The sequence below is a fragment of the Myotis yumanensis genome, unplaced genomic scaffold (genome assembly GCF_028538775.1).
Source record: "Myotis yumanensis isolate MYYU_CA2020_CCGP unplaced genomic scaffold, mMyoYum1.0.hap1 SCAF_2, whole genome shotgun sequence".
Lineage (NCBI taxonomy): Eukaryota > Metazoa > Chordata > Mammalia > Chiroptera > Vespertilionidae > Myotis > Myotis yumanensis.
In genome coordinates this window covers 8,792,013-8,815,563 of record NW_027223753.1, presented here as the reverse complement: position 1 = coordinate 8,815,563, position 23,551 = coordinate 8,792,013, and the positions used below count along the sequence as shown (strand labels likewise).

General features: G+C 54.6%; 1 protein-coding gene across 12 annotated transcripts in view; it reads right to left on the bottom strand.

The window, feature by feature from the left end:
- Positions 1–23,551, bottom strand: part of FHAD1 (forkhead associated phosphopeptide binding domain 1) — a 90,379-nt gene that overhangs the window by 34,159 nt on the left and 32,669 nt on the right. For 10 of the 12 annotated variants that reach the window (XR_011470195.1, XM_070404144.1, XM_070404133.1 and 7 more), the window contains exons 8-18: positions 21,753–21,883; positions 18,934–19,023; positions 17,833–17,937; positions 13,213–13,320; positions 10,647–10,730; positions 9,780–9,932; positions 8,386–8,581; positions 3,933–4,003; positions 2,529–2,636; positions 2,187–2,294; positions 1,273–1,377 (exon numbers count right to left, since the gene is read on the bottom strand). Coding sequence is in view for 11 of the 12 variants with exons in the window: in XM_070404144.1 (XP_070260245.1) it covers positions 1,273–1,377; positions 2,187–2,294; positions 2,529–2,636; positions 3,933–4,003; positions 8,386–8,581; positions 9,780–9,932; positions 10,647–10,730; positions 13,213–13,320; positions 17,833–17,937; positions 18,934–19,023; positions 21,753–21,883 (1,259 nt within the window). In the remaining variant the exon portion in view is untranslated. The remainder of the gene's footprint in view (positions 1–1,272; positions 1,378–2,186; positions 2,295–2,528; positions 2,637–3,932; positions 4,004–8,385; positions 8,582–9,779; positions 9,933–10,646; positions 10,731–13,212; positions 13,321–17,832; positions 17,938–18,933; positions 19,024–21,752; positions 21,884–23,551) is intronic. The other 2 variants (XM_070404138.1, XM_070404137.1) reach the window with 2 other exon arrangements.

The following is a 23,551-nucleotide window of genomic DNA, read 5'->3' as shown; positions in this document are numbered from 1 at the left end:
TCCCGCTGCCAAGGTCTTTGCTTGACGGCCCCCTTCCCTCCCCCCCTCCCCCCAGCCCTACCCCCCATCCTCCACCCCCCTCTCTTCTCCCCTCTGCTGGGCACACCATCTTCCCCACTCCACCTGGACTCTGACCTCACCTGGCAGGTGCTTCACAATGAATGCACTGACTGACTCCTCACAGCAAACCCCTGGGTGGTTCTGCCCTGACACCCTCATCCCAGCTAGGTCACAGAGGGCAGGGGCCGGCCCAGGGTCACACAGCGTGTAAGGACAGGGCTGGGATTTACCCAGAATGGGCACTTTCAGCCCCCCACGCTCCTCCCACCCCCCACCGGGCTCACCTGACGCACTCTGTCTCCCGCGTCCTTCCCCTGCCCTCATTTGGCTTCCATTTTGCTCCAGCCTCAATTCCATGCCTTATGTCCCTGTCCCTGTCCTCGGGCTCACTCAGGCCTCTGTCCTTTGCACTTGGCCGCTTTATCCAGTGACACTCTCTTCCCCCAGATGCCCCCTCTCTCCTCCAGGTCACTTCCCCAGAGAGGCCCTGCCCTCCCTGCCTGCAGGCTGCTCTCTAACCGCCTCGTGGAGCCACCATGTGCATGTTTAGGTGGTTGTTTGCCCCTCGCCTTAGAGTGGGCTTTTGTGTCCTGTCTTTTGTGGGGACTGGTGGGGGAGGCTGGGTGTGGGTGTCCCCAGCTCTGCTGGGCCTGGAGCTCAGACACCCCCCCCCCCACGATCCCCCTCTCCTTCCCCCTCTGCCTCCCCCCCAGATCCCCCTCTCCTTCCCATCCACTCCAGAAGGCACTGAGCCCCGGTCACTGCTGTGACTACCGCGTGAGCTCGTTATGTCTGACTGCGAGTTGGAGTGTATTCCTCCCGCATCCCTGCTGGATTGCATCATAAATACTTTTCGGTGATGAGGAGGGGGAGCTGGCTGAGGGCCTGACCTCGACTCCACCCCGGGGTCATCCTCTCTCTTCCCTGGGTGTGACATGCATCTCCAAGTACTTCACGTCTATGAACTCACTGAACCTCTGAGGCAGGTCTGTCACCACTCCCGTTTTACCAATGAGGAAACAGGCACAGGCGGTTCAGTGGTCTGCCCCAGGTCATGCAGCTGGGAAGCTGTGTCAGGTGACATTGGCCACTTTGGCTGGCGCTGCCCGCATCTGCCCGCGTGCCCACACACGCTGGCAGGCACAGAAACAGCCTCGCGCCTGGCTTTGGGCTCCTCCCGGCTGCCGCAGCCACTGACGCCTGCTCCGGTACCTCCTTCTGCTGGGTGAGGTGGTTCTCCAGATCTTGCACTCTCCTCTTTTCGGTCTCTAACGCCTCCTTTGCTTTCTTCTCATGGGCCACGCTGCTCTCCAAAACCTGCAAACCGATAACCGGTAATGTGCCGGAGAAACTCATTCTGATGGTGCTAAGAATAACGAAGCCAGCTCAAGGGCTAGGGTGGTCTCACAGGCCAGGGTCCCCGGCCGGCACCTCTCTCTCTCCCAGCAACCCTGTCAGAGAAGTTAGCGCCCCGTTTCCTAGATGAGGAAACCGAGGAACAGGAAGTGGGTGCGAGCCCCAGGGCCATGCAGTTTGTTGGTGGTGGGCAGGGATCGGAACCCTGCGCTGAGGAAAGAGGCACCTGCATGCAGGCCTCGGTAGGCAGCAAGAGGGCAGGGAGCCCGGCCTGAATTATGTCGGTGCCAGGCATCGAATAAGAAGGAGAATCCCGTTAATAATGGAACTTGCCGATCCTGGTGGACTGCCCTGGGCTGGGTGATTCCCCGGTGGTGGAGAGGGAGGCTGGGCGACGTTAGGAAGTTGCTCAAGGATCCACCCAGCCCCGAAGTCCCAGAGCTCCGTGATTCCTCCAGCTCTGGGCTTTGGGTTCCAAATCTCCACATAGTAGATGCCCATGTCCCAGTCCCAACGTCTCTCCCAAGCCCTACCTGGGGCTGTATTTTATGCTGTTTCCAACTTCCCAACTTGCCGTCGAGGCTACAACTCTATGGTTCTCTCCTAGAGTCCCTCAGGCCTCTTCCCAAAGCAGCTGAGCCCTCCTGAGAACAAATTACTCTGGGAGAGCTGCACCCCACTCCACCCACCATCATCTGTGCTTCTGAACGTACTTCCATGACCCCCGGGCGGTCAGGGCTGCAGCGGGCTGTGTCCCCCGAGCTGCCTACCTCCTTCTGGCGGGCCAGGCAATTCTCCAGCTTGTGGACTTTCCTCTGTTCTTCCTCCAGTGCTTCCTTCACTCGGCTCTTCTCTTGCATAAAGCTTTCCTCCAAAGCCTGCAAGCCAATGAGCGCTGGTTAGTAGACCTGGTTACCATGGCAGGGATCTGGCCTCGGTGCCAGGCGCTGTGTCGGTTAGGGCTCCACAACTCACAACGCCGCACGGAGGCGGTGGCCGCGGAGAGCCGGGGACTGGAGGCGGCAGGCCCCGATCAGGCCCCGGGCCAGCCCTTGCTCGTTGCGTGGCCTGGATTGGGGCCCACACAGACTCCGTCTCCTCGAGCTGTATACCTTCCTCTGGTGGCTTAAGCGCTCCTCCAGCTCTCGGACTTTCCTCTGCTCTTCCTCTAACACTTCTTTTGCTCTATTTTTCTCTTCAGTAAATTTCCCCTCCAAAGCCTGAAAGTCAATGACGGTTGTTTAACAGTCCTGGTTACTATGGCAGGAATCTGACTCTGTGCCAGGCCAGCGGTAGAACCTGGGGCTCTGACCGGCAGCTCTCCTGGGTGAGTGACCTTGGGCAAGTGAGAAGCTACAGAAGCCTCAGTTTCCCTGTCTGTACAGTGGGGATAGCAATGGTGCTTCCTGCATTGGGTGGATGCGAGGAGCAGGTGAGATGAGAAACATGAAACGCTGGGCACATGCTAGCCATTCATTGAAAGGGCTGTCATTTCTCCTGTCATCTCTGCTTTGCAGAGGAGGAAATAGGAAAGCGAGATGAAGGAATCTGCCCGGTTTACTAGTTAACCACATGAGCAGGGATTCAAACGCTCGTCCATTTGACTCTAGAGCCTGCGTTCTAAACCACGGCTAGCAAACTATAGTCTATGGGCCAAATCTGGCCCTCTGCCTGCTTTTTGTAAATAAAGTTTTATTGGAACACCTCCTTGCTCATTGTGGATTGCCTATGACTGCCTTCACAGTCCAACGATAGAGCTAAGCAGCCACGGCAGAGACCGCAAGACCTGCAAAAACTCAAAGTCTATGCCATCTGGTGCCGAAACCGGTTTGGCTCAGTGGATAGAGCGTCAGCCTGCAGACTGAAAGGTCCCAGGTTCGATTCTGGTCAAGGGCATGTACCTGGGTTGCGGGCACATCCCCAGTAGGAGATGTGCAGGAGGCAGCTGATCGATGTTTCTCTCTCATCAATGTTTCTAACTCTCTATCCCTCTCCCTTCCTCTCTGTAAAAAATCAATAAAATATATATTAAAAAAAAAAAAAAGTCTATGCCATCTGGCTCTTTGTGGAGAAAGCTTGCCGACCCGGATCTAAGCCGTTAGTGCGTGCAGAAACCAGGTGAGGGTTGTGAACAGATGATAACACCGTCAGGGCGATATAATCCCGGAGGATCACGTGGCCTCTAAAATGTTGACAGTCTGTAACTTTTGGTAATTCTGCTGCCTGGACTCTGGCCAGCTACACCTCTTCCACTGCATTGGATAAGCATAATGTTCAAGATCTGATGGCTTTGAAGCCTTTCGGGGTTTTGATGGAGGGAAGCAAGCATCCTGCCCTTGCCGTCCTGGGCCACCCCAGCCAGCCTGCCTGAATCCCTTCACGTGCAGGTGGAGACACGGGTTCACCTGGTGGGGGGTGTGGACTGAGCTGCTAACAGGTGAACAGGGTTAACATGCACAGCGCTGAGTAAACGCCAAGGAGGCGCCGGCCTGAACTTTCCAGAAGCTGGAAGTTACCTGAAGTTCCTGGGTCCTGCTCGTGACTTTTTTATAATGTTCCAGAAGACGCTTCAGATACAGAGACAACCCTTGAAAAGAGAAGCGAGAAGAAGGTAAGTATCTACTCAGTTCACCTCCTGTGCTTTCCAAACAGCATTCAGCAGAGCTTGCCGGCAGGTGGGTGAGGGCGGCGCTGCCCTCCCATCAGGAAGACGTGAACTGCCACCCAAACTCGTACTTCTGAAATGGTTCCTCAGGTTGGACGGGCTCCGAGCACGTTTCTCTCTGGAGGTGGCAGATGAAAAGCCGTCCACGGATCACCTGTTGACTGAGTACCCACCGTGTGCAAAGCCGTGAGCTGACGGCTCAGGCTGAGGGACAAGGTCCAGAGCCTGAAGGAGAACACGGTGCTGGGAGGACCCTAAGGAGAGGTGGTCAGCAGAGAGCTGGGCATGCTCAGTTGGCAAGGCCAGCCCAGCTCATCCAGGGTCTTCGTGGGCCTCCTGGTGGACATGGCCCCGGCCAGGGGCCCCATCTGGCCATCTCTGCCTGGAGTGGCTGATGACGCATGCGGAGCGGAGAGTGTCTCCGTGAGAAAGGAGGTGAGAGAGGAGGACCAATGGATGCCCTGGAGGAAACACCCGGCTAGGGACAGGATTGGAGAAAGGGGCTGCTCAGAACAAACCAAGACCATCAGGAGAGAGGCGGGTGTGCCAGGCCCGGGAGGGCCCAGGGCGAGAGGGTTTTGAGATAGAGAACCAAGCGTGTTAGGTGGGCCAGAGAGAACTCGGGCCGGGGGAGGCTGGCGGGCTGGCCAGGGCGGGAGGGCTCCATGGCGGTTACTCAGCAGGGGCAAAGACAAGAGGCAAAGACAAAGCAGGATGCGGGCAGTGAAGGTCATCGGTGAGACAGGGGTGCGGGTAGCGGAAAGGGAGCTGAAGAGGCAGGGGCTTCCAGAGAAAAATTACCACCTGGAAGGGCATGCTTGAGGGTAAAGGAGTGAAAGAAAGAAAAGCGGAAGGCGCCAAAGACAGGGGTCACAATTCAGGGCACAGTTCTCTGGGGAGAGAGAGGAGGGGGACACAGGGAAGGAGGACACGGTGGGGAAGGTGGAGGGAAGGGAGAAATGGCGGGTACCGGGAGGAAGGGGGATGTGGAGCTGAACACGCTCGTGCGGGGGCCCTGATCTCCGTCCATGGAACTTTCTGAGAACTTCCATCATGGAAGAGTGAGAATAATGTACTAGCTACCAGGTATGAAGCACCTGCTGTGTGCCAGGCACCGAGCCAGGAGTGTACACACATTTTCTCATCGTTATGAGCAAGCCAGCAAGGAAGTGTGTTTGAATTTACAGGCGAGACACAGAGGCTCAGCGAGGTCTGGTCAGCGGTGGGATCAGAATTCAGACCCAAGTCTGTCTTTCTCTTTTAAAGAGACCGGAGGCTCCAGAGTAAAGGGCTGGGTCAGTTCATGGGAGGCGTGTATGGGGAGAGGTGTGCTGGGAGGAGACCTAGATGGCACAGAGGCGAGGCAGCCTGGGTGGTGTTGGCTTGGGCTATAAGAACCAGATGCACACCCGGATTTGCGGTGGTTAAATTGGGCTGGGGCTGGGATTGTGCTCAGCTGCAACCTGTGATCCAGGGACCCCAGGGGAAGGATCAAATCCTGGGTAGGACCCAGAGAGGGTTAAGGACAGGAGGGAGTCAAGGAGGTTGAAGGGAAGACAGGGTGAGTGATTATGTTTCTAGATTCAACGATGAACAGTGATCAAAACGAGCTTTCTCTCTTTGGGAGAAGGAGCAATTCTTCCTGATAGTTCTGGTTACAAAAGTTGCATGTGCTTTTACAGAAATCAAACATTACTGAAATCCGCCTGTGGAAAGCGCACTGCTGTATCTTCAGTGGCCGGCGCACAGTAGGTGCACAATAAATAGTGTGGAATGAGGGAAAGTAAAGGCCCTAAATAAACGCTGGGATAATACTCTCCACGGGTTTGTCTTTTTTTCCAGATTTTTCTTTTGATCAGATACTGACACTAAAAAAAACCCAAAAACAAAAATGGGAGTACATTATGCATATTGTATTACAACTTGCTTTTTTTCACTTAAAAATACCGCGTAGCTTGGATATCAGAGAAAGCGCAACTCCTGCGCACGTGGGAAGCCTTCTGTTTGTGACCAAGCCTTGCAGAAGGAGACACAAACACTGCGCTGGCGAAGAAACATGTTGAGCCTGTTCTTTCCCTTATCAAGAGGTGCCGAGAAACCAGGTGGGAGGCGTGGGGAACGAAATTTCAAGGTTCCTCCTTAGATGTTTCCTATCTCCCCAGCGGGACCACACGGCCCGTCCTCCGCCAATCAGATCTTTCGTAGCAGCTCCAACCTCTGGGCCTCTTACGACATCGCCCAACAATGCAAGGGGCTTCCCTCTCCCGGGATTCTCCCGGGGAATTTATTTCAGGATTTACAAACCTGGTTTGTGAGGTCCGCTTTGTCTCTTAGGACAACATTCTAAAAGGCAGGTGGTAGGTGGTGCAGAGCAGGGGCTCTGAGATCAGAGGGAGCCGGACTGAGTCCCGGCTTTGCCAAGAGGCAGCTGGGACACTCGGCCCATTGTCGTCTCTCCAGGAAGGTGGCCTGGAAAGTGCTCTTTGGGTTCAGCCCAGCTGAGCTCTCAGGGCGAAGAAAACCTCATCTGCTGCCAAGTGGAGACGGGGCGGGGCTGCGGGCACAGTCTCCTCGGTGTGAGTAGATCGGGCTGTGGCCTGTGCTCCCACCCATCCGGTGGCCGCATGAAGTCCACAAGTATTTGAGGCTGACGCCGATGGCAGGTCACATTGATGAAGGCTCGGTGAGCCAGGCCCGGCCACGTGTGTGCTCATCACATCGTTTAACCCTCACAACAACCTTTTGAGATTTTATCCCTGTTTTATAAACAGGCAAACCGAGGCACAGAGAAGTCAGGTGACTTTCTCACACAGCTAGCAAGTGCGCAGTGGAGAGCCAAAGCGTGGCTGGTCTCCAGAGTGCAGGCTCGGAACCATCCTGCCAGGATGCGCGTGAGGCTTTCCCTGGGCCTGGCTCGGGGCGGGCATCGGATACGGCTCACTCAGAGAACGCAAACACGTCGCTCTGTCCCTGCCCAAGCTAATGGCACAGCCTGGAGGCCTGAGCAATATTAAACAGATCTCTGCAGGTCTCTTCTCTGCTAATGTGCACTGTGGGTCTGTAAGGACAGGATAAAGAATGGTGACCCCCCAATAAAATTCTTTCTCCATCCCCGCCCCTCCTCCAGTGCTAGCCACTATCATCGCTGGTGCCCGCCTCCTCACTGCTGCTCCGCGCTGCCACCTTCCAGGGCATTTTCCACTCATGGCCAAGATGGCCGTCTCCAAGTTTGGTGGTTTCCTTCAAAACTACACTCTTCCCACACAATCCAGCAGTCCCGCTCCTTGGTCCTTCTCCCAAGGAGCTGACAACTTCCTCTACACCAAGCCCTGCCTACGGACGTTTAGGGCAGCTTCACTCACAATCACCAAAATTAGGGCGCAAGCGGGATGTCCCTCCCTCCGTAGGAGAAGGAACAAGCTGTGGGACCTCCAGACCACGGAATACCATTCAGCACTAAGACGACACGAGCCACGGAGTCATGAAAGACATGGAGGAAATGTAAACGCTTATGCCGAAGTGAAAGAAGCCGGCCTGAACACGCTATACACACCCTGTGCGATTCCAACTCCATGACCTTCCGGAAAAGGCAAAACTATGGAGACAGTGAGACGACCAATGGCTGCCAGAGGCTGGCGGCGGTGGGGGGGATGAACAAACAGGCAGAGCAAAAAGGTTTGCACGGCAGTGAGAATATCTGTCGGATATACGTATAGTGGCAGGCGCTTGTCCTCATGAAGTTGTCCCAACCCACAGAACGGACTACACCAAGAGCGAACCCTCATGTAGACCACGGACTCCGGACCACGAGGACGCGTCATGCAGGGCCGTCAATGGTAGTAAATGCTCCTCTGGGGGAGGGTGTTGATACCCAGGGAGGCCGTGCACGGGCAGGGGCAGCGGGCAGATGGGACATCCCTGCACTTTCTCTAAGTTTTGCTGTGAACCAAAACTACACCTAAAAAAGGTCTATTAAAGATATGTTTAACAGTAAATATAAAAATATATGTCACAGTATATCTTACTGCTGAGAGATAACATTGAGTACAATTTTGATTTAATTATCCTTTGGCCTTTGTCATGTCTCATTTTTTCTTCAGTAATCAAGTCTCATGTCTCTCTCTCTCTCTTTCTCTCTCTCTTTTAAGGCAAATTTCTTCTCAAGGGGAGAAGCAAGGCGAGTCTGGAGCAGGGGGTACCTGGCCACGCGCCCAAGAAGCCTTGCTCAACAGATGTCCCTTCGTGATAGGATTCAAGATGACATTGTAGAGCATGCAGCTACGTGAGAAAAAAGGCCCGGTCACCTTTGTCGGAGCCGGGCAGCTGGACCCCCACGTCCCGGAGGAGCCCCTCGGCGTCCTCCAGCCACGACTGCGACAGGCGCACGATGTCCAGCGCCGCCTTCTGGAGCCCGGACGCAGGTGGGCTCACCTGCAGGTACTGGAGGAGCTCCACCTCCTTCTTCAGGTCGGTGCTGCAGCAAGACGTCTTCATGCACGCCTGCAGAGAGACACGGATCGTGAGGACCCCGCCTGGAAAGACAGGATGGTGAGGGGCCGCCTGGAAAGACAAGATGGTGAGGGGCCCGCCTGGAAAGACAGGATGGTGAGGGGCCCGCCTGGAAAGACAGGATGGTGAGGAGCCCAGAAACCCCACCCAACACCACCTGTGAAGAACGTCTTGACTTTGCCATGAAGCATCAGGGCCCCATGTCAGCGCCTGGGGATGGCCCCGTCCAGTTTTAGTTGCTTAATTTTTTTGGTGGGGCTGGGGTGGGGGGATGGGAGGTGGTGGAGTTAGGGGTGGGGGGATGGGGAATGTAAGGGGGGGAATTATTTTGTTTGCACCCTAACCTGGACTTCTGGTGGTCAAAGAAACCCTGTTTGGGTCTATTCAAATTCAAAGCCAAATTGCCAAGGACAATAGGCTGAAATGAGAACTGAATTTGGCTATTTTTATTCGTCAAAATTCCTGCTGAGATCAACACATAAGCTGGTCAGAAAGTGCCGGTTCCTGATTTGAAAGAGCTGACACGCTAACATTTGCACAAACTCCCCAAATAGTAGCAGCTGATTTCCAGAGACACAGAGGCAGTTGCCTTCTCCCCGAGTGGGGCCCCGGGGGCTGGGCCAGATCCCGTGGGCCCGTCCCCTCTACAGGCTAAGGCAGGGGCCCGAGAAATCATTTGGTCTGGCCCTACCGAGGCACTAGGGGTGAGTTAATTGTTTGACCAAACATAGCAGGCTGGTTTTTAATTTGGTGGTTTTGTACCACCGGGAATGATGTTATAAGTATCCCAATGGCTTTGGGCAAAGAGAAGGTCCCCCACCCCCGGTGAGGCACCAGGGCTATGAACAGCCTTTCCGTGGCTGGGCCTGAAGGAAGAGCAGCTAAAGGGCAGGCCTGCTTCTCTGATTTCGCTGGAGATAACACGGGGCTCTTTTACTGCCCCCCGGGGTCCTCGACCTCCCGGGAGGTACTCAGAGTGCAGGCATCTCTTCTCTTCCTGCCCCCCGCCCCCGCCCGGGGGCATTCTCTGAGGTCCTCTGCCCTCTGCTCTCAGACGTGTTTCTCCCAGGAGAGGAAAGGTGGCACAGCAGCAGAGCACCCTGCCCGACCTGCTTCATGGAGGCCGGACAGGCTCCCGTGCCAGGGGCACGGGTTCCGACAGAGGGGACACTGTGGGAGGCAGGGCCACCTGGCAGCTGTCCAGCGCCGCCCGCAGCCTCTCGATGCTGTCCGCCAGCGCCTCGTGCTTGGAGTGGCTGAGCTGGCTCTCCTTCTGCAGGCTCCACTTTTTCTGCTGGAAGCTGGCGCTGTCCTCCGTGACTTGGATGATCTTCTCTATTAACTGGTGACAAAAAAAAAAAAAAAAGATTTAAAACACAGGGGGGCTCCGGGAGGAGGGAGCTGGGAGCGCCACCCCGTCTCTGCAGATGGCGAGGGCCGTCCTGCCAGGCGTGGGCGATGGCTCTGGCGGCCGCCATCAGCACTGTCACCAGGACGTGTTTCCTGGGATCCGAGACAGTTTTGAAGATCCCCAGGCCGGTATTGTTGCCATTCACTTGTTCTAGATTGTTCTGCCCTTTAGGAGCGACTAATAACACAACCTGATGCTGAGGGTCGGGTTGTTCTGAGGCCGAGAGCCACGTGCCCTTACCCGGAGGCCAGCACAGAGCGTGGGGAAGAATCACCGGGAACGAACAAGGCCTCCAGCAGCCAGAAGTCCGTCCTCACCTCTCCGTCTCCAGAAGGGACAGGCGTTGTCTGTCTGAGTGAGGCAGCCCTTTCTCACGATGCTAACGAGGGTGCTAACCCGGGTGACCCCTGCGCGTCTGGCGGCCAGAATCACCCTGAGCGATTTGGTTTGATGTTCACAGAAACATTTCAAGGGCGTTTCACTGGCTTTTAATGGGACAGCCAGGAAACCCCATGAAATCTAAACCAATCTTGATGGTGTGGCAGCAGTGTGAACAATGTGTGCCACCAACAAAACCCGGGCACATATGCTCCCAGCGTCTGCAGTCCCAGGTCCCCGGGAAGGAAGCGAGAAGGGCCGACGAACCTGTTGGTCGGTGACGGGCTTGTCCTGGAACGGCCTGGCTCGCCCGAAGGTGGCCCTGATGACCTGGCTCCTGAAATGCTCCAGCTGCAGCACAAAGTGAAGGCAACTGAGTCAGGGGGGGCAGCTGCAGCCGGCCAGCCGTGGGGGCCAGGAGAAATCAGTTAGTTAGGGGGGCCTGAGCGCCTTGGATGGCCATGCCATGGTATTAAGATCTCCACCGCTCACTGGAAGGGGCAGTGCGCACAGGAGGGAGGGAGCAGCTGGTTTTAATTACTTCCTCGGCCTGCCTGACCCAGAAGAGCCACTTGCTGCCGATTATGCAGTGGGAAGCCTGGGGCCGGGAGCGCTCTGCTGTGATTGCTAAGCCGGCCCCAGACTGTGAAATAAATATGGAGGCTGTCAGCCCCAGGAAACTGTCACCGCAAGGGTGCCTGGGGACCGAGGGATTCACTCCCTCCTGCCGTTTCGCGCCCCGAAGACCCTGGGCATGGTGTTCCTCTGTGTCCCCGGCGACTGGCACAGGGCCTGGCACAGAGTAGACACCCAGTGAACGCTCACTGAATGCTGTGAGCAGAGACATCTGTCCAAGACAGGGGCCTCTGCTCTGTCCAGCCTGCCCTCGAGGGCCTCCTTGGGGCTGGCCCTTCCCGATGACGGTTGATGAAACAGCACAGTTATATGAAATCAGGGCTTATGGAACTGCAAGTTCAAGGGGCCCCAGCTTCCATGCGAAGGCAGAGGCAAAGGAGCCCGAGTTTATCTGGGAATTTCCCAGCGTGGTGGCCCTGGGCCTGGGTGTTTGGCCGAGGAGGACCCTAAGACAGAGTCCTGAAGGGGCAAAAGGGCCGCTGAATCAGCCTGAAGGTCAGCGGGCCCAAGACACAGGCGTGCCCTGCGCACCACGGAGCTCTGGGAGCCAGGCCGCGGAGTGAGACTCTCCTGAGGACATTCCTGCTGGCGGGCGGCCTGCAGCAGCGACTGGGGTGCCTGGGTGCCCCATGCTCTCCTCTGGCTTCAGAGCCAAGGGCAGGCCCCCTTTCACCGGAGGAGGAGGAGGCTATGTGGAGAGGCCCTGAGTGACGGCCCCACCGCCAGCAGAGGACCCTGTAGGACTGCGCAGGGTGGAGGGACAGGTTCTCCTGGGCCAGCAGAGGACCCTGTAGGACTGCGCAGGGTGGAGGGACAGGTTCTCCTGGGCGATGGGCTGTGTCCTGGATCACTTGCCTGGGGGAGGGTGGATCTGAGAGAGAGAGAGCAGGACGTGGAGACAGGGGCTGGGCTGGGGAGTCCGGGGACAGAGAGGGGCTCTTCCTCGCTTGAGTCTAGACCGGAAGGAACCTCAGTGTCTCTCAGGGTCCTCTCCCAGGTGACTGCTTCCTGGAGTCATAACCTGGACCCTGGCACTTGGGCAAGGGGCTCAGGTGATGCCCTCGCATAGGGGTGCTGGGCGTGCAGCGTGCAGGAGCGGTGAGGGGCAGCCCAGGTGCATAGGGGCAGCCCAGACTGACAAGCTCTCTGCCCTCACTAAGGGGTCGGTCCCTGCAGGAGAAGTGACCCTGGGGTGACGGTGGTGACATTTGTTGAAGGAGCTTTGAAATCTGCCTGGGAGTCAGCACCATCATGAACTGTGTGCCTCTGACGAAGACCAGCCACACTGCGGGTCAGGCTCGGACGCTGCCCAAGGGGAGGGCATTGGGGCTGGGCTGGGTGGGATGGAAGGACCCTTAGGATCGCGGTTCTTCACCTTTTTTGGGGTTCACAGACCCTTCTGAGAATCCACGGAGCAGCATGCTGGACCCTTCCTCCCAGGGAAAAAAGCACAAACACGTGTGCATTCTAAACGTTCTCTGGTGCCCTCGAGCCGTGGTTGCCGGGAGGGGCCCTGAGGGGGAGCCCCCGGTGGGCTGCCCTTGGTGGGCCACATTCCGGAGGCTCAGTGCCCCTGTCCCGGCTTCCCATTGGCTCTCGCTTAGCCTTTGATGAAGCCTCATTTGCATGTTCTGGCCCTCACGCGGTGCCACGTGTCAGGGGAGGGGCCACGGGCCATCCAGGCAGAACAGGCACCCAGACCAGCCGGGCAGCCTGCTCACCACCCTGCCCGGGTCGTCTCCGTCTGCATGAGCCGTACTTTCTTAAGAAAAGTGGCACTTCCTCATGGACACTGACGGGACTTCTGCTGGGGGCCCAGAGGAGGGAGGGGAGTGGTGAATGTCAGGATGAAAATGTCAGGGAGAAAGTCCCCCAATAGCAGCACTGTTGGGGGACAAGAGGCGCAGACCCTTCCCAAGAGGGAACAGCGGGCACTGGTTAACGGGGGCGGGCACTGAAGGGTGGCTGTGGCCGGGGTCTCGGGGGACAGCGAACTCCCGGAGTGGGCGGCTCCCAGCAGGGAATGGCCCTGGGGACATCCACGGGGAGGCAGGGGCCACGTGAAGCTGCGGCCCAGGAGGTCGCTGGGAGAAGCAGACCACAGCCGTCTTCCTCCTCACTCTTCCCACCAGCCACTGGGCGCGGACAACCCCTGGGGAACGGGGCCACGGAGGGGCTCTGGAGCTCGCACGCCTACCTGACCTACTGCCCTTTCCAAATTGACTTTAATGAGGCTCTCTCTGCTCCCCATTTCTTGGAGCTGAAGCAATTTCCTTCTGGAATCCTCCTGAAGCTTCTCTTCAACCTGAAAGGGCGATGAAAGCAGGCACTTGCTGCTGATGTGGTCATAATGCACTCTGGGAAATCCCTCTAGGAGGGCTAATGGCCTGGGGAGTCCCAGAGGGGGAGGGGCGGCTGCAGGGGTCACGGGCGTGCCCCGGGGTACACCCGGCTCCTGGGGGAAAGGGCCAAGCTCTGCATCCTGGGCTCATCGCTGTGTTTTTTTTAACCGCAGACTCCAATCCCAGCTCAGCCCCTAACGAGCCCTAGGACCTTGAGAGAGTTACCTCCCTGCTCTGTGACTCAGTGTTCTCATCTGTCAAATGGGAATGAGGACACCAGTACCGCCTCACAGAGGCATCGTGGGGACTCGCAGTGGTTAGCCTAGGGCAGTACTTCCTACGAGGGCTCTGGGACCCACGCTGGGAGGCTTGCTTGGCAATGGATCACAGCCCCTGAGAGAAGGTGTTTACAGCAGAGAAGCGAGCAGATTCATTCCCCCTCAACTGGAGGGGAGCTTGGGAGTGCTCGGTGCTGCCCTCTGCTGGCCATCACGGGACCCTGCAGCTGCTCAATTCATTGTGGAACAATGAACATTTTGGGAGCACGTGCTGAGCCCAGGGCTCTGGCACTATCAGGAAATGAGCAAACTCTGCTAAATAAATGAGAGGGTTTTGTACTGAAAGGCTCCACAGCTGTTTATTCGGGAGCTGAGGCGGGGGAGGGTCACGCAGATGTAATAAAAGAGCCAGAGGAGCCCTTTACAGCTCACGTCTGAGCCCGGGGTCCAGCGGAAGCGCCCCTCACCAGCCGTGTGGACTTGGAAAAGCCGTTCAAGTCCCCGGGCCTAGTTTCCTCCACAAACAGCCCTCCCGGGTCTAAACGTGCTCTGACTTCTATGTCAGCAGACTTCTCCCACTACAAAGCGGACTCCAACCCCAGACTCTGCCCTTGTCCGGAGTCCCCACCGTAATGAACAGCCCCACCCCTGCCTCAAGCCTGGGGTCACCTCCCGATGCCCCTCTCCCTCTCTCACACCCACCGTTCTCCAAGCCGGTGCTCCCGTCCCTCTCACGTCCCCCCACTCCTCCGCTCCTCCCCCTGCTCCCACCCTGTGCAAGGCCCCGCCAGGCGCTGAGAACCTCTGGCCTGTGATAACCGGCCTCCTCGCCTCTATTTTCATTTCCTTCCAGAACACTCTTCATGGTCCTGAGAGTTACCGAGCTGTAGAGCAGCTCTGTCTGATGGGACGGCCTGGTGTTTGTGTTGGCTAACACGGCAGCTGCGAGCCATGCCTGGCCAGAGCACTGGAGATGTGGCTGGTGTGACTGAGAAACTGAATTTTACATTTTCCTTAATTTTGATAAATTTCAATGTGAACAGTCACACGTGGCTGGTGGCTGTGCCGCTGTCATTGGTATCAGACAAACCTGGCTCCCAACCTTGGCTTTGCCACTGACCGACTTTGGGCTACTTACTGTGCTAGTGACTAGCAGCCTTGACTCCCTCATCCGTAAAGTGGGGAGGGTAATTTCTAGGTCATAGAGTTGCGGTGAGGATGAAAGAAGATGAACCCAGCCAGCGTGGCTCAGTGGTTGAGCATCGACTTATGAACCAGGAGGTCACGGTTTGATTCCCAGTCAGGGCACATGCTCAGGTTGCGGGTTCAATCCCCAGTGGGGGCTGTGCAGGAGGCAGCCGATCAATGACTCTCTCTCATCGTTGATATTTCTATCTCTCTCTCCCTCTCCCTTCCCTCTCTGAAATCAATAAAAATATTTAAAAAAAGAGATTAAATGTTTGGCATAATACATGAGAAATTATAGCTGTCATTTTCACCGTTATTATTGATCACAAAGGTGTTAGGGCCTTCGGTAGCTCCTCACTGCCTTTGTGATATGTACCCCCCAGCGCAGAACAAATCAGAACACCAAGCCAAAGGCTCAGGAAGCCCTGTGAACACCACACAAGGTAAAACGAAAAAAATAAACCCACACCCAGATAAAGCATCGCCAAACTGCTGGACACCAAGGGAAAAGAGAATCTTAAAAGCAGCCCAAGAGAAAACAGACCTTTCGCAAAGGTACGATATTAGGCTTGACCAAGACTTCAAAGTAGAAACACCAGGAACCAAAAGACACTAGAAAGATGTACCTAATGCCACCTAGAAGGTGCTGAAAGAAGATCATTGCCAATGTATGATTCAGTGCTCTGTCAAAAACGAAGGTTACGCATACGTTTTTCAGACACAGACACACACACACACACACACACACACACCCCTGAAAGAATCTGCCACCAGCATTGTCAAGGACAAGGGCATAGTCATCAACTGACACTACATCAAGAATGCACAGTGCAGCCTTTGGGACGAGCGCTAAAAGAATAAGAAACTCAATTAATATTGGATTTTGGTAAGTCCAGGGTAATGCTACTGTCTTACTATTCTAAAAGTATCATTAAAGAGCGAACCATTTCCAAGCAAACAGGGACAAAAATGGAATGACAGAAAACTATCAACTCAAAAGAACCCAAGAAAGGAGAGAAAAGGAAATATAACACGGAAATATAGCTCAGCTGGCACTGAATAGGGGGGTAGCGTTAAACCCCAATCAATATACCGGCAACTGCACTTTATATAAGTGGGCTAGCAGACAAAGACCGGGACTGGATTTTATAAAAAGTCATGCTATTTAGAAGAGAGAGAAAAAACTTAAAAAATAAAGATGAACGGAAAAATTATGAAGAAGCTATGCTATGAAAACCCGAACCAACAGAAAGGCCGCGTAGCTGATGGAGCTGCATTAGTGACAATGCAGACCAGTGGTTCTCAACCTGTGGGTCGCGACCCCTTTGGCGGTCAAAAGACCCTTTCACAGGGGTCGCCTAAGACCATCCTGCATGTCAGATATTTACATTACGATTCATAACAGTAGCAACATTACAGTTATGAAGCAGCAACGAAAATAATTTTATGGTTGGGTCACAACATGAGTAACTGTATTTAAAGGGCCAGAAGGTTGAGAACCACTGATGTAGACTTTCAGGGAGAAACACTACTAGACATGAAGAGGGACGTTTCTATGATGATCCAAGGGTGTTCTCTTTTCCAACGGGAAGTATTAAAATTCTAAATGTACACGCACCTGGTAACACGGCCTCAAAATATATGAAGCAAAAGTTAGCAATATTAAGAGAAGAAATCCACAAACCCACGGTCATGATGAGACTTTTAAAAACATAGCTCTCGGGCAAAGGATCTAAATAGACACCTTTCAAAAGAGGACATTCAGAAAGCCAAGAGACATATGAAAACATGCTCAAAGTCACTAATCATCCGAGAGACGCAAATCAAAAAACAATGAGGTACCATCTCACACCTGTCAGACTGGCTATCATCAACAAATCAACAAACGACAAGTGCTGGAGAGGATGTGGAGAAAAAGGAACACTCATGCACTGCTGGTGGGAATGCAGACTGGTGCAGCCACTATGGAAGACAGTATGGAGTTTCCTCAAAAAACTAAAAATGGAACTCCCATTTGACCCTGTGATCCCCCTTCTAGGAATATATCCCAAGAAACCAGAAACACCAATCAGAAAGGATATGTGCACCCATATGTTCATAGCAGCACAATTCACCATAGCTAAGATCTGGAAACAGCCTAAGTGCCCATCAGTAGATGAATGGATTAGAAAACTGTGGTACATCTACACGATGAAATACTATGCTGCTGTAAAAAAGAAGGAACTCTTACCATTTGCAACGGCATGGATGGAACTGGAGAGCATTATGCTAAGTGAAATAAGCCAGTCAATGAAGGAAAAATACCACATGATCTCACTCATTCATGGATAATAAAGACCATTATAAACTTATGAATAAAAATAGGTACAGAGGCAGAGCTGCCTCAAACAGATTGCCAAACTGCAGCGGGAAGGCCGGGGAGGGTAGGGGAGCAGAATCGGGAGGGTGGGGGGTGGGTAAGAGATCAACTGAAGGACTTATATGCATGCATATAAGCATAACCAATGGACATAAGACATTGGGGGGTAGGGGAGGCCAGGGGATTGCCAAGGGCGGGGGGAAAAAGGAGACATATGTAATACCCTTTGTAATACTTTAAGCAATAAAATAAATAAATAAATAAATAAACAACAACAACATAGCTCTCTCAAAGACTCTTGGGACATGCACACAGAACTATCAGCCACAGCATTTCAGTTTGAACATCGTGGGCAAACTTGGTTTAATGGGCCGATTCTGGATAATTTTACAGTTAAGACCTGAAGGCAGTCTGGGGCAGGGGCTGCACACAGGAGCTCTGGAGCCAGACCGACCTGGATTCAAGTTCTGCCGCAGCTACTTTACCTGAGTGAACTCGGAAAACTTCCTTCGCCCCTGTGAGCCTCAGGTTCCCCAACTGTACAGTGGGGTTAATACCAGGATAGACCACACAGGGTCACTGCAAGGAGAGGGTGCGCGTGGAGCGCCTGGCCCCGAGGGGTGCCTGGGCCGAGGCTGCCCTGGCCATACCTTGCTCTTTTCTCGAAGCGTCTTAGAGATCATGCTCTGGTCAGAAGTATTCTTCTTCAGCTCCTCCCTGAGCATCCTCATTTCTCTCTCCAGGTTTTGGATTTGCTGGAAGAGTTGCAACAAAAGTCAGCTTCCCTGATGGCACGCTGGGCCCGACTCCTGGGTGGGAAGGGCTGGATCTCCAGAACTCGTTCCACCCGGTTCATTAAGGCGAAAACCTAACCGGGGATCAGCTAAGCTCCATCCCTGGGGGGAAAGCCTACGCCTGTAGAGCAAAGTAGACTTTTTTCCAAGTGATATATTGAACATGGTTAGTTTCGTTTGAAAATCAGCTTATAGCCTGGGATGAAACAGGACAAGACATCCATCAACTCATGAGGATGTTTCCTCTTGGGGTATATTTTTGCGATCAACTGGAAGGAGGGCAGTTGGGAAGACACAGTGGCCACGGTTTGGAAGAACCAAACGATGCGGGTTTTCTTTCTCCCACTGGGGCAGAGAGCGGGAACGCTCCCGACACGGGAAGGGCGCGTCCCCCCTTGTGTTGGAGGCGCTGTGCGTCCCCCGAACTGAAACTGTGCCTGCGGATGTGGGAGAGGCTCCCATTCATTTTCGTGGTCCTTCCCTGCATCTTTAATAGTCGCCTTCTGAGGAGGCACACGATGCCTTTTTGTTTTGTTTTTATGAATTTTGTAAAGTGACTGCAGGAAGGACTTTGGTTGGTGATAGTGATAAAAGTGTCCCTAAGATAAAAGTGAGACGGTGGGACATAGTTTGGGGATCACAGGTCCAGGGGCAGGAGCCACAGGGGACTTTTGGCAGCATGTGGTGGCCACCTGGCCGGCTCCTGTCCCTGTCCCCACCCCCACCCCAGCCCAGCTCTGAGAGAAACCGGTGAGGCGGGTGGAGCCAATGCCCAGGGGATGCTGGGAGCGTGTGTTTTCCAGGGTCTTCCCACCCATGTCGTACAGGCAGCAAACCAAAGAGGGAGGAGAGGGCCTTAACTAGAACCGTCATAAAACCCCAGAGTTTGTGCTCTCGCCAAAGCCTGAAGGTCAACGCCTTTCGGTGGGCGCCCAGGAGTGAGGGAGTTCAACTCACGGATTTGCTGAGTTTCAGCTCTTTCTCTTGGGCCTCCCGGTGCTCCTTCTGCGCGTCCTCCTTCTCTAACGCCTCTTTGAGCACTGAGCACTGTGGGAGAAAGAAGGGCAACAGGCCACGGGGGTTGTCCGGGGGTCCCAGGTCCCCACGGGGGCCTCGCAGAGCCTGTGCTGCTGTCTAATCCCATCACACCCCACACGCCCAGGGCAAGGCCATTTGTGTCCCGTGGATGCGTAGGACCTGCGGTAGCTCCCAGGGCACCCTGCTCGTGCGTTCCGAGGAAGACGGTGTCTCAGTTCTTTTTCAAGAGCCAGCGGGCTGCACCACAGGAGAAACCAGGCTTAGCCGAACCTGGGCACTTAGGGTGGAGGGAGGGGAATTCTCCCCTCTGTGACCCTCCGAGCACAGCTTTCAGGAGCACATGGACGGGGTGGAGCTCACTAGTGAACTTGGTGGTGAACCTGGATGGCTCTCGGTGCTTTCTGCAGGCTTCACCTCACAGACACAACTGCCCTGGTGTATGGGGGTGGGGGGTGGGGGGGCGGTGACAGGCGGGGGAGGGGGAGGGGGTAAAGGGAGCAGCCTTTCTGGAGGGCAGTTCCGCAACAGGCGGTAAGAGCAGAAAGGCATGTCCTCCTTTTGACCCAGAAGTCCCTGCCTTAGCAACGTGTCCTGAGGACAATGACTAGGGAAATCAGCGAATCTGTAGATTCAGGGACGTCTTCTCAGCATTGTTAGCAACATTGAAAAACAAAAAACAAAACCCCTCCCGCCCAGTGTCCAACAACAGGAGACCGCTTTATTGTATTGTGTACGCCCAGGAAAATACTACTGTAGCTTTTCAGACCAATGATATAAGCTTTTATTTATTAACGTTGGGAAATAGTAAGCATTTAAGATTTTTAAATGTGCATGGTATTAATTCACTGTGAGATATGAACACATGATTTATTTACTTCTAGGTGATATATAAAAACAACACTAGAAGAGTATACGTTAAATAATAATGTTGGTTTCTTAGGGTAGCATTTCCTTTCTTCTTTATAAAATTTTGCTTTTTGATGCCATCTACTTATTTTTCTAAAATCAACACTATGACAGACATAATTTAAACAACAACATGCACCCCGATGTTCATGGGAGCGACCCCCCGGTGAGGAGCCTACGTGCTGGTGGCCGGCACGGGCTGGAGCAGAAGCAGCCCTCATTCCAAGGTCAAGGATGAAGGGGAAATGGGGGTCAGGAAGTAGACTAGCCTGACAGGCGCTGTTTTTCCATATTTCTCTTACTTAGCATCAGTGTACACGCACCCCTCCCCAGCACACACAGGCGTGTGTGCACACACACACACTCACACACACATACACACACACAAGACACAAAGCTGATCACAGGCACCTAGGACATCAATGTGCTGGGAAGAAACAGGCAGGAGCTTGGCGGGGCGGCCGACTGGGGGCAGAGGCAGAGGACAGAGTTAAAACTAGCCTCCCAATCCTCAGAAAAAGAGTTTGTTGTCCTCATTTCACAGATGGAGAAATGGAGGCCAGCTAAGTTACAAAAGCAGCAAGCTCTGGGGTTGGACCCTGGCCTGTCTGACCCCAAAGCCTGATCAGGCTCTGCCGTTCGCCAGCTCCAAACTGGGCCTCGTGCTAAGCACCAGAGGTCCCGTCTGCCTTGTGTCTGGGACTTCACGGTCTGTTCCCGGCACCTGTGCAGACGGCACCCGCGCAGACATCGCCGGCTCACCAGGCAGCCGCTTTGAATCAGAGTTGCCTGCCGAGATGAAAGCTATAAGGTTTTACCTTGACTCATCGAAACAGACAAGTCATACAAACAACGTGAAATCTTACCCTATTGGATGAGGATTTGAAGGCAAAGTTAGTAAACAGTCAGTTACATCCACAAAGCTCATACCGTGCCTACAGGCTCATCCTGCCCAGAGGCGTTCTCACCCACACTGAAGTCCAAGGGCGGGAGTGCGGGTCACACGTCTGCATCCGGACCCTCAGACGTTCTGCTGTGAAGGCGGCTGTGGAAACCGTGGCAACGGGGCCTCGAGGAAGCCCGTGCGTGCGGCCCCCCTGGCCCTCGGAGAGAGCCTGCTCTGCCTTAATGGTAAGCCTCGCAGCGGCAGGTGCGTATTCATATCTCACACCGAAGTCATACCGCTCACGTTTAAAAATCTTAAATGCTTACTGTTCTCCCAGTTCATAGACAAAAGCTTTCATCATTGGTCTTAAGAGCTACGTAGTATTTCCTGGGTGCACACAGTACAATAAAGCCGTCTCTGGCTGTTGGACACTCCACGTGTTGGTTGTTGGGATTCAACAAACTAACCTGTAATAGGCGTTAGAAAACGTATGCTGGATTCGAAAATACCTCGTTTATTCTGAGTCACAAAAATGCACTCTTATATATATGTATTTTTATTGATTTTAGAGAGGCGGGGAGAGGGAGAGAAAGGTAGAAACATCAATGATGAGAGTCAGCACCCCCCCCCCCCCCCCCCCCCGGAGATTGAGCCCGCAACCCGGGCACGTGCCCTGACCAGGAATCGAACCAGGACTGTCTGGTTCATAGGTCGATGCTCAACCTCTGAGCTATGTGGGCTGGGGACACAAATGTGTTTTTTGAAAAGCTGCGAGGAACTTGGCCCCCAGCTTCCAGTCCTCCCAGGTGACTCACCACAGCCACCCTCCCTCCTCCCTCATCTCACTGGCCTCATCTCACCAAGGTGTCAGAGGCGGCAGGACGAGTAGAGGGAGCCCAGGGGAGCGAGAAGACCAGCCTCCTCTTGGCCTGAGAGCTACACTCACTCTGGAGCTGATGGCTTCCAGCTGGAGATCCTTTTCTTTGTTCTCACTTTTCAGTTGGTTCACCTCCTGCTTCAGTTGTTGAACTTCCTCATCCTTGGCTATCACATCTCTTTGCAAAGAGGACACCATCCCTGTGTAAAAAAGCAAACAACCCACAAAAGACTCACTGAGGTCAAAGAGGCAACAAGGATTCCTGTCATCACCTCTGCTATCAGCCAACGTGGACCACTGAGAATGGGTGGGGCTGTTTGTTACTGCGGCATAACCGAGCCCCTGCAGCTCAGTCTTGGATGTGCACACAGAACACCTGGGATCTTGCTGATGTGCAGGGCCTCTGATTCAGAGGTCTGGGCGGGGGCCCGAGACTCGGGCGTCACTGATGCTGGTGGTCTGGGAGGACCAAACAAAGTGGTATCTGAGAGAGGCTTGAAGCGTGGATGAGGCCTGATGAGCAGATGTTGGGGGGAGGGGAAGGGCTCAGCGAGTTCATCTTTATATTTCTGATGCTCGGAGCAGTGCCTGGCCTGTACAGGGTGCTCAGCAAATGTCTTAGGATATTCCAGGTTAGAGGGGAGCATAAGCGGAGGCCTGGCAGGGTGGCGTGGGGTAGAGGACGTGGGTGTGAGTGTGTAAAGAGTGAGGCCAAGGAAAAGCCAGTGGTCAGGCTGGCCCTGGGCCCAGCACACAGATTCACACAGGGACGGTGATTCACACATGGCCCAGCCTATGCTGTGTACGGCACTTGAATAACAACAGCCCCAAGGCGTGGCTCAGTGGTTGAGCGTCGACTTATGAACCAGGAGGTCAGGGTTCAATTCCTAGTCAGGGCACAGGCCCAGGTTGTGGGTTCGATCCCCAGTGTGGGGTGTGCAGGAGGCAACCCATCAATGATTCTCTCTCATCACTGATGTTCCTAACTCTCTCCCTTTGCCTTCTTCTCTGAAGTCAATAAAAATGTTAAAAGAAAGAATAATAGCCCCGCCCCAGACTCAATGCCTGCTTCTCTCCCTCCCATTTTCCTGGTGACTGACCATCCTTTCAGTCTCTAGGCATCTCATTTTCTGCTTAAAAAACTCCAATGGCTTCACAGCGCCCTTAGAACGAGACCCAGACTCCTCCCTGAGAGCTAGGCCTGCCTCCCGCCTGACCATGCCCAGCCCCACGGGCCCTGGTTCCACCACTCCAGCCCCATGGCCTTCCGCGCCCCCCCCCCCACCCCCGCCCGCTCGCCCAGCCTCGGGGCCTCTGCACGGTGCTCTCTGCTCTTCCTTCACCTCCTCCGAGACCTGTCCTGCCCACCCACGAAGCTCTTCTCCCTCCGCTTCACCCCCTGAAGCACTCTGCCACCACGTTGCCCAGTTTTCTCTGAAATGGGCTGGTTTATTCACGTTTACTTATTTTTGTCCGTCACCCACTCTCAGATGTGAGCCCCATGGGTTCAGAGACCTGACGCTTGCCCAGGGCTCTCTCCCCAGCCCGGGACAGGTCCTGGCACCTAGTAGGTGCTCAATAAGCATGCTGAAGGAATGAAGGGGTCTGGGCTAAGAGTCCTGTGCCCTGGCCCAGGCACTGGCTGCCCCTCCTCCACCCCCGGGCTTTAGGGTGGGACCACCCCTGTCAGTCAATTAGAAGAACATTCTCACTCAGCCCTCGTGTTAAAGCAATGGCCCCACGGGGCTCACATTCTAGCTTGTGTCCAGGGCCAGGTGGCTTATGGAGCTGCCCCAGCCCCACGGCGCCCCGTGTTCTCGTGGGGAGCCCAGGGCTCAGCAGACCTTCCAGCTAAGAGGTCACGTTCA